This window comes from Acomys russatus, chromosome 1 (assembly GCF_903995435.1).
Source record: "Acomys russatus chromosome 1, mAcoRus1.1, whole genome shotgun sequence".
Taxonomy (NCBI): Eukaryota; Metazoa; Chordata; class Mammalia; order Rodentia; family Muridae; genus Acomys; species Acomys russatus.
In genome coordinates this window covers 85433485-85454303 of record NC_067137.1, presented here as the reverse complement: position 1 = coordinate 85454303, position 20819 = coordinate 85433485, and the positions used below count along the sequence as shown (strand labels likewise).

Genomic DNA, 20819 nt, shown 5'->3' with positions numbered 1-20819 from the left:
CAAATCCCAGTGCTAACACTTCTCACTATGACATCACCAGCAAGTTATTTAAACTTTCTATGCTCCGGTTTACGCATCTGTCAGGCAAAGATAAAACCACCTCACAGACCAAGGCTACACAGAGAAACCCTGTCTCAGAAACAAATCAAAACAAAACAAAAAAAAACAAAACAAAACAAAAACTACCTCACAGAAGAACTGGCCTATGTAGATTGCTTAGAAAATGGTCTGCTGGATTTGGGCCCAGGGGTCCCGCTCAAACTAAGGCACCAGCCAAGGACAATACAGGTGGTAAACTTTAAACCCCTACCCAGATCTAGCCAATGGACAGAACAGTCTCCACAGTTGAGTGGAGAGGGGGGTCTGACTTTCACACGAACTCTGGTGCCTCATATTTGACCATGTCCCCTGGAGGGGGAGACCTGGTGGCACTCAGAGGAAGGATAGCAGGTTACCAAGAAGAGACTTGATACCCTATGAGCATATACAGGGGGAGGAAATTCCCCTCAGGAACAGTCATAGAGGAGGGGAAAAAGGGGAAAATGGGAGGGAGGGAAGAATGGGAGGATACAAGGGATGGGATAACCATTGAGATGTAACAAGAATAAATTAATAAAAAATTAAAAAAATACAGAAATTAAAAAAAAAAGAAAATGGTCTGCTGATCTCGTGAGCACTGCATTGGCTGTTACTGTTACTGCTGTTGTAGCATGGTCTCTTCCTGGATATAAAGCCTTTGACCAGTGTGTAGCTGGCTTCCTGAAGACCACAATGACTCCTGTACTGGGTGTAATGGTTATCTGAAGAAGGAAGAAGGGAACAGAAGGATTATAACTAATGAACGATAGACTTTCTAAACTTCACCAAAACTGTCGCTGACAGTCTTTATTCTCCTTCTATTTACAACAGCTTTTGGAGCTATTTGACAGTGAAGACCCTCGGGAACGGGACTATTTAAAAACAGTCTTGCATAGGATTTATGGCAAGTTTCTTGGGCTTAGAGCATTTATTCGAAAACAAATTAACAATATTTTTCTAAGGTGAGTGGATGGTGGGCACACAAGAGAGCAAAGTTGCTGTTTTTGCAAAAGTGTTAAGTAGACCTCCAATAGTTGAAAGTGATGTGCTAAACTTCTTCTCTCCCGCACCCCCCTCTCGTCCTTCTTGTCTTAGGTTCGTTTATGAAACAGAACACTTCAATGGTGTAGCTGAACTGCTGGAAATATTAGGAAGGTAAGTATTTGCTATTATTACTTGGTGATTTTAGGAGAGCCTCGTTCTGAAGGTCAAGTTGAGGTGCAGAAAGGAATGCTGACCTGGATCTCCTGTTCCAAGTACCTTGGGTCCCTCTCATGTGTGCTTACCTGTTTCCCAAGTGACTCCAAAGGGCTAACTTTGTTCCTTTGTTCCATAATTACAAATCGTTAACTCCCCCATAATGAGCAGAAGGGAGCTCACAGCTTACTCAGAGATGGAATCTGATTGGGTGGCAGACCAGTAACACCAAAGCACCTCATTCTCCAGGCCTAGCTTGTAGGCCACCTGCCCTTTCATGTCTGTTGAAAGCAGGTTTATAATGAATTGAGACGACTGCATACTCAGGTATGCAGTTCTGAACAGCTGCTGCCCTCAGAGGTGGAACAAAGCAGGAGGAGGCAGCTGTTGTGTGGGTTTGGGAACTGACGTACCCAGGCAGGGTGATTGCTTAGTCTTTCCTTTTAATAGGCGAAAAGGAGGCGGAGTCTCCCTGCTTCATCTCAGTGATTTCCCAAGGCTGGGCAGAGGTTTCCAGAATGAAAAGAAATGGTGTTTGGAGATGGCAAGGGTGTTGAAAGAGCAGGCCTGCAGGGGCTCTAGAGGGGGAAGTTAGCAGGGAGGGCGGCTGTGCAGAGGAGCAGAGCGAGGACAAACATGGGTTTGATAAAAAGCTTTGGGGTACCATCTGCCTATATGTTGAATGCTCATCATCAAATTTACTTCTGTTAAATTTCCTGCTTAATAAATGACCTTTGTTGAAGTAACTAAAAAGTGGCGAATGTCAGTGGTGGGAGGAGTCGCTGTGATCTTTGGATGACTATGAACTATGACAACAGCTTGTCTGGGTTCAGTGTGGGGGTGACATTGCTAACCCTGTCTTTTTTTCCCCCCTAGTATTATCAATGGCTTTGCTCTACCGCTTAAGGCAGAACACAAACAGTTTCTAGTGAAAGTGTTGATCCCGTTGCACACCGTCAGGAGTTTATCGCTCTTCCATGCCCAGGTAGAACTTTAAATTAAAACTTTTCTGAGACAAAGACTTCCTTTGTCACAGGGCTGGCTGTGAACTTGTAGTCCTCTAGTCTTCCTCCTAAGTGCTGGGATTCTAAGGGTAAGCCACCTCGCCTAGCCTAAAGTACAGCCTTTGAAACAAAATGAAACGTTTGTGCACTTAGTGTTCTCAGGATATTGTTTTTTCTTTCATTTATTTATTTTTTAAAGGAAAAGTATGTTAAAAGTTAAAAATATTCTCCAAGGAAAATTAAATTAAGTATGCTTTTTGTTCCCACACACACAATAGAATCATGCAACTATTTTTAAGGTAGGGATGGGCTTTGTTGTGTGTTATATCACAGCAGACTTCCATGCTCAAAGGCTACCTGCGAAGATTGCCCACCATAGAACATATGTAAATGTAAAGCAGTGAGAATGTAGTAGAGCCGGGCGTGGTGGCGCACGCCATCAATCCTAGCTCTAGGGAGGCAGAGGCAGAGGCAGGAGGATCACTGTGAGTTCCAGGACAGCCTGGTCTACAAAGTGAGTCCAGGACAGCCAAGGCTACACAGAGAGACCCTGTCTCAAAAGGGGGTGGGGGAGACTGTAGTAGAGGGAGGCAGATGTGGGCCTTGCCTAATGAACTGAGTTAATAAATACTTGGTCCTGTCTCTCTTTGCTCTGGGCTGACAGTTGCCTTTTGCCCTCTTCTGCTCACTTTGCATACACAGTAGACACTTTCAGAAGTAAGCAAATCTATCACTATTTTCACATCTTCCTTTTTATAAATCCTTCATTACTTTAAAAAATCAGATCTTGCAGGGTGTGGTTACTGGCACCTGTAGTCTTGGCACTTAGAGGTTGAGGCAGGAGGGTTGCCTTCGCTGTATACTGAGTTGTCTTGGAACAAACAGATACATACATAAAAGGAGTAGTTAGTGAGCTATCATGTCCTGTGCTGTCCTCACTGTGGCTTCTGCACTGAGCACTGCACTCACTGCATGGTAAGCATGGCACTGGAGGGCACAATTGATCCCATGATATTTTTAAATTTAGTGTTTTAAGCCTCTGGCTCCCTTCTCTTTTGAGTTTGCATTAAAATGTAACACATTTTTCTAAGCAGTGTTGCTCTTAAATGTGAAACTCTGTTTTGAGGGAAAAAATTAGTCCATATGTTCTAGATTTAGCATACCATCAAAATGTTGGTTTTTAAAGAGGGTAGGTTTCCTGTTCAGCCATCTTCCTGAGCCCTTTAGAAAGTGTCTCTTTAGTCTGTGCACAGGCTGTAACATTTCATGGTTATTTGAAAGAATTCCTGTTATGACTGGGAACATTACCCAGATGCTGGCTTTGGCAAGTGTAACCTTTGACTTTTTCAGAGAACCATGTTTTTAGGATCCCTCGTGAAAGCCCAGAGCTTGAGAGGCAGCCGGAACTTGAATGTCCTGTGAGATCCCTTCAGGCTGCACTGACTGAGATGTTCCAGCCCCACTTTTCAGTAACTTCAGAAATCTTGTCTCAGTGCTCTTTAAGAACAAAATTCCTCTGGAGCCTTGCTACTTTGTCACTGACTTGAAAAACATAGCTTGTAGCTGTAGTCCCTGCTACTCAGGAAGCTGAGGCAGGAGAATGATGTTGAGATCAGGAGTTCAAGGCTAGCCTGGGCATCATAGCTGGATCCCAATTGTAAATACATAAATTAAAACAAAAACACCTTACTTTCTGTGAGGGTTTACATGAAGTGGTGATGAAGTTATGCTTTTGAGATGTGTTGGTGCTGTGTGCTTTTAGATTTTATTGTGTAGAAATAACACTCTATCTTTTCCTCTTCCTTCCTGTTCAGCTGGCGTATTGTATAGTACAGTTTCTGGAGAAAGACCCTTCACTTACAGAACCTGTAAGCTATTTTTATTCTTTCTATAATGTGAAAGAAAAATTAAGAAAAAAAATCTTTATTAAAATCATGTCAAACGTTAAATGTCTTGTTTTTCTCCTTTCTTTTCCTTTTAGGTTATTAGGGGGTTAATGAAATTTTGGCCTAAAACATGCAGTCAAAAAGAGGTAAGTACTTACACCAGAGACCACAGCACTGCAAGGAGTACTCTGCCTGTGCACTCACCGTGGGCTAAGCTCGCACGCATGCCTCCTCCAAGCCCAGTTTTGTCCCTCGGTGGCAGTCAGTGCTCTCATTTTCACTAGTGATAAAATCCAAGCTTTGAGAGCTTAGCTAGCACACCCAAGCACACTAAGTGAGAGCGTGCCAATGGGCTAGAACCTGCCTCCTGAACTTTGAACCCTGGGCCTCTTGCCACTGCAGACTCTGGCCAAGCTGCACTGGGTCGTTATTTGCCTCCGTTGCCGTCACTTTTGTAGTGACTCTGCATAGCAAGGAAGGATTACTGTCCCTCCAGATGGACTCCTGAGCAGCCTGTCCCTGTAGCCCCCATGTTAAACCATAGTGTGGGTGAAGGCTTACTGTGTATAGTCTCATAATACACAGCAGAACGTTAACTTGACATGCCTGGGAATGAGGCCATATAGTCACGTAAGCAGGCGTGTCCTGCATGCGTGTTTGTAGGGAGGCCCCAAGCAGTAGCTTCAGTGGAGCCTAACTGTCTCCACCCCAGATCTGAAGCCCTTTCCTTCTGGCCTGGAAACAGAGGTCACCTGTTAGCTTTATGTCCCAAGAGAGTGTATGTGTCTTGACAAAGGCCTGGGTGTATAGGAAGAGCCTCTTTCTCACATCAGCTGGGATCCTAGCCCTACTCCATCCAGCTTCAGCAAGTTACCTCATTTCTTACCAGCATGAGCTAAAGGGAATCTGCGCTGCTGCTCTTTGCACCTCAGGATACAAAAGAAGCCTCGTTCTTGATATTTGAGTTGCCTTCTTAGCTTTTCCCAATGTTATTTTTCATGGGTAAATAGGTAACTGGTATTTATTTATTATTTTTCCATTCTATTTATACAACTGTCTAGATCTATTTATCTCGCTCCATTGTGTGATCTTCAAGCTTTTTTTGCATGCAGCCCTGAGGCCATGAGATTCACTGTGCTTTAGAGAGAGGGGAGAGGGAGAGAGTGTGTGCACGTGTGCACATGTAAACATAGAAAGCAGGTTAGTGTGTGCTGATGTGGTTGGTGTGGTACCTTAACATGGGTGAATTTGCAGAATGACAGCTGCCTGTCGAGTTCTATTGTGGTGTTGTGGACTAATACGCATTTGTTCAGGAGTGTCAACCATTATTTTTAAAAGTAGGGTTGTGTGGGGGTGTTAAATGTCTGGATTGCTAGCCGTGGGTAGAGACCCAAAGACCTGAAGAGGCAACGGCCAGTCATTTACTTTAAAAGAAAGCCCTGTGCTGAGTTCTTTGTGAAGTGAGTATGTTCTTTGTGTGAGTGGGGAAGGGTGGAGTTTGCATATGTAGGCCAGAGACGGACTCTTGACACAGTAACGTGTCATAGTACTTGGAGGTAGGCTGGCAGGCAGCAAACCCTGAAATCCTCCTGTCTCAGCACCCCATAGCACTGGAGTTGCAGGCCATATGGCTTGGCCTGTTTTCTTATGTGGGGCCTGGGGATTTGAACTCATGTCCTCATGATTTTATAGCAAGCACTCTTACCCACTGAGCCATCCTCCCAGGCCAAAGTAAATAGAATAATGTCTGGTTCATTAGTTAGTTGGTTTGTTTGCTTTGCTTTGCTTTGCTTTATGTGTACATTTTTCTTAAAATAGTGACTAAAATTGATCATGTGGAATTTTTAGTAGTGAATCTCATATTTTATATTGTTTCTATTTATAGGTCATGTTCCTTGGAGAGCTGGAAGAAATCTTGGATGTGATTGAACCATCACAATTTGTTAAAATCCAAGAACCTTTGTTTAAACAAATTGCCAAGTGTGTTTCTAGCCCCCATTTTCAGGTTAGTAGTAAAAGAGAAGACAAGCCAGAGTGGTGAGTGTGTGTGAACTCACTTGGCTACCTTCATTCGTACTGGGGAAAACATCATGGACACTAGCCACTTTCTTTTTTTTTTTTTTAAGATTTAGTTTTTAATTTTTAGTTATGTATATGTATGTGTCTGTACTGGGCATGAGTACATGATGCAGTGCCCACAGAAGCCAGACATACCTCAGATCCCCCTGGAGCTGGAGTTACAGGTAGTTGTGAGCTGGCTGATGTGGGTGCAGGGAACCGAACTTGGGGCTTCTGTAAGAGGCAGTCAGAGGTTTCTCAAGCCCCTGGTACAAGTAGTCACCTGATGCTGAGCATCTGCTCCCAACAGGCTCTGTCTCTTAACTTTAATTCCCGCACTACCCTGCAAGAAGGCATGAGGTGAGTGCCAAAGCTGGTAGCCATAAAAGCACTTAACTGGTTAAAGCTCATTTAAAAGGAGCTGCTGGGGCTTCTCCACAGTGTGTGAGTAGTCAGCAATGCTTGGGAGGGAACAGAGAAAATGAAGATTAAACTACCAAGCTCTTTCCCACTGCTTTGATAAGGCTCTGCATGCCTCGCTCAGGGTTCCAAGTTAAGAAGGGGGTATAGATGAATTTTCATTTAAGTGTGGCTTCTTGCTAAAATGGCTGAAGTCCATGACCTTCCCACAGCCTGCTCTGCCTCCTTGTGGATGTTAGAGGACAGCACAAGGAAGGTGCACTGGGATTTGAGTTTTCATGGAGGTCTTAGCTGTAGTGCTGTGGAGCCCATGTCTGAGAGCCTGGGACCAGTTGGTCACAGTGCTTTATTTTACCTGTGGCTGTGTCACCAGAAGTCTGTATTACAAACCTAGCAGGCTCACCCTCCCGCCTGCCATTAAAGATACTGTTCAGCAGCACAAAAGCACACTTGTAGTTTGATGGTAGAGGCCCTGTTTCTATTTTTAAATCTAAAGACATGCTAGTGTATCAAGCTTGTGCTTATACCACACAAAAGGGGAAAGTAGATAGAACACTGCTCTGTGAAGTATCCACACTGGGTGCAGATAGAAAAGTTCAGAACAGGGCATAGAGATTGTGTACAGTCCACTAAACTATTGGAGCTCAAACATATGGACTGTTTGTTTTTCTGTTTTCACCAGGCTCTTTGGTATAGTGGAGGCCAAGGTCTTTAAAAAAAAAAAAAATGACAGGGAAGCTTACATAGTACTCAAAGCTGAGAAAGAAAGATAATTTGTTAAACTGGGCATGAAGTTCACTAGTTGAGCATTGCCTAGCACCTGCAAAGCCCTGGGTTTGACTTAACAAAAAAGGAAGGAGGAGTGGGAAAAGAGTATATGGTTCACTCAAGTTGCTGTAACAGAGTTCTCCAGACCAAATAGCCTAAAGAGCAGAGATTTACTTACCCACCGTTCTGGGAGCCAAGAGTCTGGAGTCTGGTTGGTTTCTAATGTGCACACTGAAGACTGTTTCGCAGTGCTCAGGGACCAGTAGCTGTCAGCAGTGTGTGAACCTGCCGCGTGCTGTAGCTAGACAGGCCTCAGTCTCTCAGGCTGTCAGTGGGTGTAACCGTGTGCTACTTTCATTCTAAATCATGATTTCTTAGGCACCAGCCAGTGGTGGTTCATGCCTTTAATCCCAGCACTCGGGAGGCAGAGGCAGGCGATTGCTGTGAGTTCGAGGCCAGCCTGGTCTACAAACCGAGTCCAGGACAGCCAAAAAAACAAAAACAAAACAAAACAAAAAAAGATTTCTTCATTCTAAATAAAAGACGTTCATCAAGTCCAAGATGAGTAACTCAAGCCCAGCAGATGAAATTAGAGCATGGCAGCATTGTGGGCAGAGGATGGGCCAGTGCAAGAAGCAAAGGGCACTCGCTTCTGGCCAGACCCCACCCCAGGAGCTCCCACAGCGGGCATAAGCCTGTGGGGACATTTGAGACTCAAAGTACAGCAAGACTTAAGCCAGGCAAGGAATTCTGAAGGCCAAGCTGGACGAGGGCGTGGAGGGTAAGGATGTGTGGGAACTGTGCAGGGAAGAGTGGAAATAGATGAGAAGTGTAGACTTGAAGGAGAAGATAAGCTACCAGTCAGGGAAAAACAAAACAAAAATCCTTTCCTCCCCAAACTGATGAACCACCTGGCAACTTCGGCGAGATCATAAATCTTCACAAAATGTAAAGAGTTATTAATGTTTAATTATACTTTTGATTGAATAATTTAAAAATAGCTTTTTAAAATACTTCTGTTTGAGAAGACTCCAGTTTGCCTTACCATTGCTCTTTTCCTTTCTAAGGTGGCGGAAAGGGCACTCTACTATTGGAATAATGAGTACATCATGAGCTTGATAGAAGAGAACTCGAACGTCATCCTCCCCATCATGTTCTCCAGCCTTTACAGGATCTCCAAGGAGCACTGGAATCCGTATGTTCTCAGCTGCCTGCCACCCTCCCCTCCCCTCCCCTCTCCCTCTCCCTCTCCCTGCCCCTTTGGCCTTCTGTCTCTTCCCCATTCCTCTTTTCATTAGTAAAATGTCTCACAGCTCACTGTGCACCAGATGCTGTGGCCATTGCTAAAGGCGCACAGTAACAAGATTAAAAAAAAAAAGAAATCCCTCCTGGAAATTTGCTGGTTGGGGGACTGAAAAGCCAACAACATAGCCCTGCCGTTGAGGAGAGGCTTTCTGACCCATCTGAAGGTAGCCAGATGTGTTTTGGGAATGTGCCGGGGCCTCAAAGGATGCACATCAACTGGCAGGGCTCAAATTTAATGTGTTAAGTTCAAAGCAAGATTTTACTGTACAGGCCATACTGACCTCAAACTCATGATCCTCCTGCCTCAGCCTCCTGAGTGCTGGAGAATGGCCATACTTGGCTTCTGTTCAAATGTTAATGGAGTTTGGTAGATGGCAGTGATAGAGAAAGGCCCTTCAGAGAGGGATCATCTACCATACAAAAGGCACACAGGTGTAACTGTGCCTGACAAGTTCTGAGACCCCTGGGCTTGGGAGGGCAAAGGCATGAGGCCTTTGGGTGAATGAACGCTGCTAGAGACAAGGCTGCAGAAGGAGCGAGGCCCACAAGAGCCTTCACCATGGGCAGCATCAGGAGACACTGAGGGGCTGTGAAGAGGGGCTCTGAAGAGATTGGCATTTTACAGAACTATCCACTTCCCAACTAGAGTAGGGCACACACAATTAAAAATCTTAAAGGGCAAGTTTAGTTTAGCTCTAGGAGAGCTAAAGTATTCTATATCAAGATGCCCTTGCATGCTTTTCTATGCAATAAAGGAAAGGTTTATGTGGCATTGAAGAATTAATAAGGACAGGTCAATCTATCTGTCTTAATGCATGGAGTTGTAAAGTAACAGTCTTTCCATTTTTTAACTATAATATTTTCTACATTAATAAAACTTTGAGAAAGAACTGTTAAGCTTCATTGTACAGCCGGGAGGTCTGGAGAGCAGCTCTAGTTAGTGTTGGTAACTGCTCAAGACCCCAGCTTCTCCAGTGCTGCCATTCTTGAGACTTAGCTACGATCCCTTCTTTGGGCAGAAGCCATGCAGCAGACATCAGACCTCCCACTAACACATGGCCTCATATTTTTTTTAAGTTTTGTTTTGTTTTGTTCCATTTCTGTCCATTGGTCTGAGAGATTGCATGCACTGAATCCGGGCTTCAAGATCCTTGTGATTAGCCATAGGGGACACTGGGAACTGAACTCAGGTTGTTGGGTTCTCTTCTATAAAATACATGCTCTGCACCATATCTTCAGCCCGTGGCCTCATTTTTCAGAGATCCATTCTTAGTAAGATGGGAGTTTGTTGCAAAGTGGAAGCAACTTTGTATAGTTTTAAAAAGGGAAATGCCATTTTTGCCTAGTCTGAAGCTTTCGAGTCTGTCACGCTACAGTCCTCCCATGGTCTAAGAGTGCACTCTGCTTGATAAGCATAGTCCTGCAGCCTGCCTTCTGAATGTGTAGTGCTCCATGGCCAAGAGCACCCAGCATTGGCTTCACAGTTCTCAGCATGAGCGCTGTGCCAGGAGAAGGGGTGAGCAGGAACAGGCGGAATAGTGCAGCAACACTGGAAAAGCAGCTGGTAGGGGCTTGGCAGCCTGTCTTCCAGCATGGTGAGTTACGTGCTCCTTTCTGCAGGGACAGCTTCTGATTCTAAATTAGGTATATTATTACTTTGAAAGTAGTATTTTTTAACCACTGATACTTGTTTTTAGGATATGAATGCTCTGTCTATCTTTGTTGTTTCTTTGCTTTAAGATGGTCTCTGTATGTGGTCCACAGTGACCTTGAACTCTCCATGCTCTTAACCTCTTCCTCCCAAGTGCTGGGATTACAGGTAGACACCACCAAACTCATGAGGTGGTTTTATTTTGTGTGCGTGTGTATGCGTGTGCTAGCATATCTGCTTGCCTGAGCTATCTCCCCAAACCCTGAAACTGCTTTATTTTATATCTGTTATGCATCCCATATGTTATGCAGGTCATAAGCATGTCTGCTCTGGGTACCACTAATTTGGAAGGGCAAAGTTAGGTTTTAATTCTGCCATCTTTTAGGACTCAAATCTTGGGGCTGGAGAGATGTCTCAGAGGTTAAGAGCACTGACTGCTCTTCTAGAGGTCCTGAGTTCAATTCCCAGCAACCACGTGATGGCTCACTACCATCTATAATGTGATCTGATGCCCTCTTCTGGCATGCAGGTAGAACACTGTATACATAATAATAAATAAATAAATCTTTAAAAAAAAACCTTCAAGTCTCTTATGTGGAAATGAACTGTATAAAAGAAAACAGGATTCCAGATGAGGTAATACATGCCCATAATCTCAGCAGTAGACAGGCAGAGGCAGGAGGATCAAGAGTTCAGAGTCACCCTCAGCTACACACTGAGTTGGAGGCTGGCCTGTGCTACATGAGCGTGGGGAAGAGATTTGTAGGCAGCAGTAAGGCTAGAAGGGTTAAGACGAGCAGAATGCACTTTGTAAGTAAAGGAACTTGTCAAAGAAAAATTGAGTACAAGGGTTTATGTATGTACAATAGAGGAGACACTGACTCGTGTGAGTTATTCTTTCGCTTTTCTGTTCAACACCCCATTGTGAACGACTAACCAGTGTGTTCTCCTTCTCTGCTTCACAGGGCTATTGTGGCGTTGGTGTACAACGTGTTGAAGGCCTTTATGGAAATGAACAGCACTATGTTTGATGAGCTGACAGCCACGTACAAGTCAGATCGTCAGCGGTAACTTTTTAAAGCTCTTTTTGTCTGCTGTGCATAAAGCTGTTGAGTCCTTTCTGAACTCTGCTGAAGTTGGCCTGGTTACACATCGGGTCATAAATAGCAGTGTATTTATGCACGCATCCCACTTCTGCATGCTCCTTAGCCGTGTCCTCACTAGTGGACCCCTGAGTAAGATGGTTTTTTAATGGGATGGTTTTGATGAAGCCTGCTGTCTTTCTCCCCTTATTTCTGTCCTCCACAGAGTAAAGGAGCCTAGCATGTAACTGGTCTTCACACTCACTTCCAGGAACTATTAGTAGTTAGTCCTCTGTACGGACTCCTGTTGCTAACCCACTGACACTAAAATTGGTGTACTTTACTCCAATGCAGGCACTCCAGACCAGGCATTGTTTGTCCAGATCTTACTTTCTAGTCTAGAAGCCAACAAACAACTTAAAAGAGCAGAGAAAAGAATATAAACTTCAATTTGAAGTCTATTTGAAAGTAGTCCCTATGAACATATACAGGGGGAGGAGGTCCCCTCAGTCACAGTCATAGGGGAGGGGAGTAGGGAGAAAATGGGAGGGAGGGAGGAATGGGAGAATATAAGGGATGGGATAACAATTGAGATGTAATATGAATAAATTAATAAAAAATATATATAATTAAAGAAAGAAAGTAATGATGGGCTTAAGACTAGAATGATGCCAACAGCCTTTCTTGATTTTATTTACATGATTCTTCCATTTTACTTTTATTATATAATAACTATTATTATTTTGCTGGTTTTGTTTTTTCAAGACAGGGTTTCTCTGTGTATCCCTGGCTGTCTCAGAACATATTTTGCCCATCAGGATGGCCTCAAACTCAGAGATCTGCTTGCCTCTGCCTTCTGAGTGTTGTGATTAAAGATGTGAGCCTCCATGTCTGGCCCAAGTTTTATTTTTTTCCAGTATATTCAACTTTCAAAAAAAATGTTGTCTTACTTAGAGTTTTTGTTGCTGTGCAGAGACAACATGACCAAGGCACAGCTTATAAAGGGAGACATTTCACTGGGGCTGGCTTATAGTTTTAGAAATTTAGTCCATTATCATCCTGGCAGGAGCATGGCAGCACACAGGCAGACATGGCACTGGAGAGTTCTACATCAGGATTCCCAAGTGAGAATGTGACACTGGGCTTAGTTTGAGCATTTGAAATTTCAAAACCCATTCCCAACAAGGCCACACCCCCTAATAGTGCCCTTCCGTGGTGACCAAGGGAACAGCACTTTTCAAATCTATGAGCCTGTGGAGCCATCCCTATTCCATCCACTGCAGATGCAATGGGGAGATGAAGGAGAGCACAAAAGAGCTCTTAGTGGTCATTCTCTGGCTTGACTCTGATCACATGCATGCAGAATGTGTTAGCTGTGTGGTACTGCGGAAAAGAGCCATGAATGGGAAAGTTTGGCCCCAGAGGGCCAAGGACCATTGACAGAGATTGTTTTTAAGTTACAGGGGAAAGAGCTTAACCATGGAATATAGTATTAATTACAATATTGAGATAGTCGGTTCTGTATCATACTTGAAACCTATATAACGGTTAATTCATGATATTATTAATTGTTTAAAAATTGCTAAATTTAACTGGTCGTGGTGATGCACACTTTTAATCCCAGCACTTGGGGCAGTGGCAAGGCAGACTGATGTGAGTTGGAGGCCAGCCTGGTCTAAAAAGTGAGTCCAGGATAGCCAAGGCTATACAGAGAAACCCTGTCTCAAAAACTAAAACAAACAAACAACTACATTTGTAATACCCCTCCTCTCCCTACAGTTAAGTCAAATATTTTGAAACAAATCTATTTTTTAAAGGACTAAGGGGACTGGAAAGATGGCTCAACTGTTAAGGGTACTTGCTGCTCTTCCAGAGAACCCAGATCCAAGGTCGGCACCCACAGTAGTTTCTAGAAGTTGTAACTCCAGTTCCTAAGGGTTGGATATGCACTTTTGGCCTCCTTCAAGGTCAGCCATGCACACAATGCATAGCCATACAAACAGGCAAAAAATTACCCATACACATTAAAAACCAACACGACTTTTAAAAAGGCCTATTGGAACACTATGGTGCAATATTGAACAGTGTACAGTGCATAGACTGTGTCTGAAAGGCAACAAAATGTTGTGTAATTGTTACTATTGTAGTCAAACAAGGATGAAGCCTGTGTAAAATCTCACCAAGAACATTGAAGGAGCTTCCGTGTGACTAAGTGCTGGGCTGTGCGTGCCTGGTGCACGTAAAGGCCTTGTGCTCAGTTCCCAGGATCACTGTGTGTGCGTGGGTGGGGGGTGGGAGTGTGTGTGCGCACGTGCGTGTGCGCAGAGGCCTTATTTCAAATTAATTCATCTCTAATGAAATCCACAGTGAACTTATTTTTGTAATCTTTTATTAACTAAGCTAAATAGATAATCACTTGAGAAGAAATGGGATTAACTAAAGGGACTCGGAATAGAGAGAGCTGTGAGGTTGAGAGGATATGCTAGAGTGTGAAGGTGGTTAATAGTGAATGGACTGCCTTAATGAAAGTTGTTTTGTGTTTATTTTGTTGTTGTTGTTTTGGTTTGTTTTTATGAAACAAGGATGATTCTTTGCCAAATAAGCAAAAATAGAAGGTCGTACTGAGCAGATACAAGTATTGGTTTCTCCATAGAAGTGATAATAACACTTGATTAGTCATTAAATATGGATGTTTGGGGCTGTTATGAAAGAGCCAAATATAAGATTTTACTAGTTAGTGACAGGAAGCTGATGGTTCCAGTTCAAGGCAGATTTTTTTAAGCATTACAAATCAGAATGGTGGGTGGATTAAGCTTTTACCACTGTCAGATACGGCTGCCAACAGTAGTGCTCTGTGACATGAAATGGGAGGAGAATTTGACAAGATTCTCAGCATTACAGTGTGCTGAAGTCTTAAAATTCCCACCGGCACAGAGAGAAACTGGGGGAACTGAGGGTGCTACTAAATGCATCAGTGATTTTTAGATGTTTTAGGAGCCAGGACAGCATCTGCACTCCAGCACTTGGGAGGTAGAAGCAGAGGAGCAGGAGCTCAGGGGCGTCATCCGTTAGCGAACTCAGGACGCTGTCTCAAAAAAGCAACAACAAAAGAGAAATATTTAGATTTTTTTCTGTATATAATTCCATTTATGTGAAAGGCCAATAAAGGAAAACTCATAAAAAGAGCAGACCAGTGATTGCTAGAGGCTGGAAGAAGATGGAGTGGGCAGCATGATTTCTTTGGGGATGAGTATGTCCTGAGCTAAGACTGTAAAGTTTAAAAATAAAGTTGTCAGCATGAAAACAGTGTGGTAACTCGGCATGCACTCATCTGGAGAAAGAAAGGACACACTGGATAAATGACATTGCACACTGTAGAGCTGATGACTGGAGCGAGCAGCATCAGTAGGAAGATGATGACGTCATGATGCCAGCTGCTAACGAGGCCATGTGAACTGCCATAGGAGGAGCTGAGTTTTAGTTGATAAAAGTTCCAGACCCTTTCTTTCCTCTCTGAAACCAGAGAAGTCATTAAAATTCTGCATGAGCCATAGAATTTATGTCGTGTAACTCATTTTTCTCTGAGAGCATTTATTTAGACTAATATTATCTCCATATTACACTGTCACACAAACAAGTGATAATTGCTTGCTTACAGCCTAGACTCTAGAAGCTAGCAACTCGCTTTCTGGAAGCCCATACCCGCTCTAGGCTGTGTCGCTCGTCAGTCTCTATCTCTTCCAGACTTAATCTTTATTAAAACTTTAGTTTGGCTTTTTGCCTTTTGGGGGTTAAGGTCTCGCTCTGTAGCTTAGGCTAGCCTTGACCTTCAAGTGATCCTCCTGCCCAGGTGTACGAGTATGGGGTAGCATGCCAGAATATATATTTAATTTTAATTTTTATGTACACGAATGTTTCCCTGCATGTGTATATATGCATACATGTGTGTCTGGTGCCTGCAGAGGCCAGAGGAGGACTTTGGAGCCCCCTGGAACTGGAGTTACAGACATTTGTGAGCCACTGTGTGGGTCGTAGGAACTGAACCCTGGTCCTTGGGAAGAGCAGTACTAGGGCCATCTACAGAGCTATCTCTCTAGCACGTAAAATATTTTTTCTGAATAAATTCCAGTTTTATTTTTTAAAAATAAAAAATAATCTGTAATGATAAAAGACTTTTATAATCTTGACCCTTATGCTCTTAAATGCAGTTTGTTTTAGGCCAAAATTATTGCATAAGTAAATGTTTGAAAATCATTATGCTTGCTAAAGTTCACACTACAGATTACATTTAAATAGCCAACATAGTAAACAAGGCCCAGCGTGCCAAGATATTCATTATAATAAGAAGCTGAAGATGACCACGTTGTGTGATCCCACATCCCTGCATCTGCAGTGGGAGTGTCAGGTTACTTGGGTTTCTTTATTTTATTTTAATTCAAGGAGGATGAGAATTACTTTATTGGTTTGGGGTTTTCTTTTTAAAAGTTTATTTATTTTTCGTTTATGTGTATAGGTGTTTGTCTGCTTGTATGCATGTGTGCTTCATGCCTACAGGGGAGAGAAGAGGGTGTCCTGGAGCTGGAGTTCAGATGCCTGTGAGCCACCATGTGGTGCTGGGAACTGAACCTGCAGTGTTCTTAGCTGCTGCGCCATCGCTCCAGCCCTGCCTTCTGTTGTTAGAGATGTGATGTGACTTTGCAGAGTATTGGTGTTTAGCACTGGAATTCCACGCAGAGTTTACATTATCCTTATGACTTTCTCTGTGTTTCTCTGTGTAAAGAATACACTGTTGCTGAGGTGAGGTATGCAAGGATCAGTGCTTCAAGCTGAGGTGACAGAACTCTTAGGAACTGTTTGGATTTGTGAATTCAGAATGTTATCTAGCTCTGCTTTTCACCAGTTTGTTGCAGTAAGCTAGAGGTAATGAAGTGAATTATGTTAGTAGATGTGAATTCATGTGATGAACTATGGTTTTAAAGATTTATTTATTTATTATATATACAGTGCTCTGCCTGCATGTACACCTGCAGGCCAGAAGAGGGCACCAGATCTCATTGTGGATGATTGTGAGCCACCATGTGGTTGCTGGGAATTGAACTCAGGACCTCTAGAAGAACAACCAGTGCTCTTAACCTCTGAGCCATCTCTCCAGCCCCATAAGGAAATATTTCTAATAAGTGTGAATGTGTTTAATTTATAATACATTTTTGTGTTCTTTGATATGTCCTTCCTACTTGATTGATATTAAAACATTTGTTTTTTTAAAATACAGGGATTTCAAAATGTCTCTGGCAAATTTAAATTGTTGAGCCTGTTTTGGCTTATCCAATTGTGGTAAACTTTCCCAGGCAGTGCAATCTGAAATTCTAGACATCACTTGTAAATTGGTATTTACACAACTTTGAAGGCTTGTTCAATTAAAAATTCAATACATGGTAGTACTAGTGTCCACAAATTTCATGCAGATCATCAATCTATTCTTATAATATATAAATGTAATATATAATATAAACATACTTAGATCATATGTTTTCAGAAATGACCAGTTTCGGAATGCATGGTATGGGGCAAGTAGAATGTGTTTTCTTGATCTTGTCCGTTTTCAGTCAATGTCATTCTCAGCATCTCTTTTGAGAATTTATTTGGGAACAAATGAAGGAAGGTTGGTTTCTAACAAGGCGCTGAGCACGTGGTGTTAAGATGTATGGTACTAAAAATCATCTCCAGTTTTCTTTCTCAGTAATTGTACACTGTATTGGAATTTATACTCTCTCTGTAGATAAAGAGATGTTAATGTAAACCTTAAAGTAGCCTTGTTTTCTGCTGTTCATTAGTATTGCTTCTGTGTCAGTGAGAGGGTCAGATAGAACCCCATGAGGGACAGACCTAAAAGGAAAGTGCAAGAAGCTTGCTGCCCAGTGCTCTAGAGCCACTTCCAGGCATCGACGAGGGAAGGGCTGTTTCTGTTGGTAGTCTCAGCAAACCCTCTCAGTTGTTGACATTGTTTTTTGTTTCTTCCCAGTGAGAAAAAGAAAGAAAAAGAGCGTGAAGAACTGTGGAAAAAATTAGAGGATCTGGAGTTAAAGAGAGGTCTTAGACGTGATGGGATAATCCCAACTTAACAACAACCTGACAGCGACATCACTACCCGCGGGGTCACGCGCTTCTGTAGTAGAAGATGGAGCAACAGTTTTCTGTATTGTGCAACTTTGCAGTAGATTTCACATTTGTCTCATTATTACAGCAGCACTGTATATACCTGTCTCTAAGTAAAGGAACACATAAGGACTTCAATCCAAAGTGTGGACAGTAGATGGACTTCTCAGAACTTTGCAAACATAATCATTGTTCTAACCCTCTTTAAAAAACAAACAAACAAAAGGTCTTCAGAGATCTGTTGGTGAAATTGCTATGTTAAAATTCCATTATCAGGAGTTCCTTATTTATCACTACCAGAGAGTATGATAAAATTTTCAAATGTGAACAATCTTAAATTTAGCTTGTCTTTCTGCTAAGCTGTTACATGTATTTATAGTAAAGGAAGAAAAGATTGTCCTTTCTTATAAGTTTGTATCACACCCTCCTCTGGACAACTTGACTGTAATTTGACACTCTTTCCTTTTGCACATCTTCATGAGTCGAATGTCCACGTGGAACGGGGCTATGAATTACAGAGGTCCCTGGTGAAAGTTTGTCTGCTGCGTGAATATCTTCCCAGCAGCCAGGTGTTGCTGGTACTCCTTTAGTTTCAGATTAGGAGTAAAAAAAGAAGAGGTGATAAGCATGGTAGTGGAGGGAGCGTTGGGCTTTGTATCAGATATGATGAGTCCAAATCAGTGTCTTGAATCCTTTGAAAACAGGCAGTGGGACACGCAGGCTTCAGCATCTGCAGTACTAGCTGCAGACATCATTGTGTATCCAGACCAGAGACAATTTAAAAATGTCAGAGAAACATCCTTTCGGATCCTATGAAGTGAGAAAGACAGAACACTAAGTGATATAACCATGACGTTGAGCACCAGGACTGCGCATCCAATTGGGAACCGAGTTGAGCAAACAGCACGAACTGTTTGGAGTTGTTGCCTTACTTTCTAATATGTACTTAAAAAGTATTTCAGCAAGAGAGGATGCAGCCTCTGGGAGAAACAAAACATGTTCCAGTGTTTTTGTAGATTCTCGTTCAATAGCTCATCAAGCGCCAGCCCTGTTGTCAGCCAGAAAGGATTCAGGATCAACATTATGCGTTCTGAATTGGATGCATACTCCTAACTACTGTATTTGTTACCAAAAGTGGTTCTACAAATGCTACTGAAAAAAAAAATCTGGAAATTCCTAATGTCCTGAGTATTAATAATAAAGTTTAAAAAATGCTTTTATATCAAAGGTGCATCGTGACCAAATTGTTTAAGGAAAAACAAAAAACAAAAACTAGGGCTGTCCTCTAGATGTATCTTATTGGCTTTCTGCTCTGCATTAAAGGAAGACTCCTACTGGGTAGGTAAGCTGCTGGTGTGCTGGTTTGCAGTATGTATTTACCCGATGTGGTTGCATTGCTGTATACTGGCAAATGTGTGTTGTGGGCTTTGTTTCCAGGAAGCTTTTGCTTGCTAGAGACAGTGATGAGCCTGTAACCCCAAACCATCACATCCAGTACTGTTCATGGCTTAGAGCCAATTCTTTTTTCATTTGTTGAGTTGTGTTCATAGCTAACATGAACACATGAGCTCTTATTGCTCGTAGTAGAAATACAGTATAAATATGGGCTTGTATATTTTCTTCCTTCCTTTTAAATATAAAGTAGAATATATACAGCTTTGTTGTTTCCAAGGAAAAGGAGGGGAAAAGCCACTGACCTTCCTCACTTATGAAGTGTTTCCAGATTGTCAGTCACAGTGTGTACATAAAAGTAAGCTAATTATGGACATTTTCCTCTAGGTACCTTGAGTTTTTTGTTTTGTTTTGTTTTTTAAGGTGTGTATACCACCAAGTACAAGATGGTTCAGTGGAATGAGTTTGGTTCTGTATGAATACCTGGAAGGTGTTGGAGCAGAGGTGCAAGTTCACCTAGTGATGCTAAGAAATTAACCCACAGCACGTCTTCTCCTTTAGCTCTATTTTAGCCATTACTTTCGGTTTTCATTACACGTATCTTTGATAGTGTAAACTTTGCTTGCTGTGTTCCCACCTGGGGATGAAATGTGTACCGTGTCCTGTCCTCAGAGCTAAGGGCAAACAGCACCGGCACCCTCCCTGTCAGTTTTGTCTGTTGATCATTCCCAACTGAGAAGAATAAAGCTAAGCTTTAGAGTATTTAAAGATGTGATTAGAGCTGTCTGTCTAAACTCACAGGGCAACTTCTGAGAAGAAACATTCATTTCCCCTTCCAACCGAAAGTGACAATGTGACATCTGTCATGTTGTGTGTGATGATGAGAACCTAGCCTAGGTAACCTGATTGTTGCACTATGTGACATATTTAAGGACGTACTTGCTGCATTTACAGCAGCCCCCTGTCTGACCCTCCCTGGGCAGTCCTGCTGTCGCCCATTGTGAGTTAACTGTGACAAACTCAGCTCTGTTATATTTTGTTTGCCTCATAGTTTCCAGAACTATATATGAATATATTTTTCAATAGCAAATATTATAGCTAGTGAGTAGAACCACTCAAACCTTATCCCTACCATATTGGTTTCAGGGATGGGACTACGAGTGTCCTTGGAAGAAAATAAAATTGAAATATAATCCTGTAATTTAGAGTGATGGCGAGGCTGCAGGCTGCAGGCTGTGTGAGCGAAGTGACCGTCTCCTCCGGATCAAGCATACGCTCCTCATTGTGCTGGTGTCCCCGTGTCCTCCGTCAGTGTTTAGTTATATTGTCCTTTGCAATTTTGATTATGTTTTGCTCTTCCTGACATTGTTTTTTTTTTTTAAATAAAATAAAATATATATGAAAGAAATAATCCCCGGAATATGACTGGGTGCAGGAGCAGGGATAAGCTCCTCCTCTTTGGGCTCTTTGCCTAAGTGGCAGCAGCATGCCAGTTCTGTACCTTGTGATTTTGCCCCTCCTAGGCGTGGGACAGTCCAGGATGCAGACCTAGGGAGTGCTTACAATCACACCTGCTGTACTCAACACACAGCCCTAGGCTCCATCACACTATGGAATGGGAAATAGCTTTGAAAGCAGTTGTGTGGGAGTTGGGGAGTGGCATGTGGCTGGGAGGCTGGCATCAGCATTACTAAGTATTCCGAAGGTCATCGTCTTCTGGCTTTGCTTTCCCTCTTAACTGAATGCACTGAACTGGCCCAGGACATGAAGAGCTTCTGTCCTTTGATGTCACTACTGATGTTTCCACCAAGTGACGGTCACC

General features: G+C 42.7%; 1 protein-coding gene across 1 annotated transcript in view; it reads left to right on the top strand.

Moving 5' to 3' along the window:
• Ppp2r5e (protein phosphatase 2 regulatory subunit B'epsilon) overlaps positions 1 to 18832 on the top strand; it is a 139351-nt gene extending 120519 nt beyond the window's left edge. The window contains exons 6-14 of the mRNA XM_051147699.1: positions 910 to 1040; positions 1174 to 1233; positions 2152 to 2260; positions 4094 to 4147; positions 4261 to 4311; positions 6051 to 6170; positions 8479 to 8606; positions 11333 to 11434; positions 17472 to 18832. Of these exons, the coding sequence (XP_051003656.1) occupies positions 910 to 1040; positions 1174 to 1233; positions 2152 to 2260; positions 4094 to 4147; positions 4261 to 4311; positions 6051 to 6170; positions 8479 to 8606; positions 11333 to 11434; positions 17472 to 17571 (855 nt within the window). The 3' untranslated portion in view covers positions 17572 to 18832. The remainder of the gene's footprint in view (positions 1 to 909; positions 1041 to 1173; positions 1234 to 2151; positions 2261 to 4093; positions 4148 to 4260; positions 4312 to 6050; positions 6171 to 8478; positions 8607 to 11332; positions 11435 to 17471) is intronic.
• The last annotated feature ends 1987 nt before the right edge of the window (positions 18833 to 20819 follow it).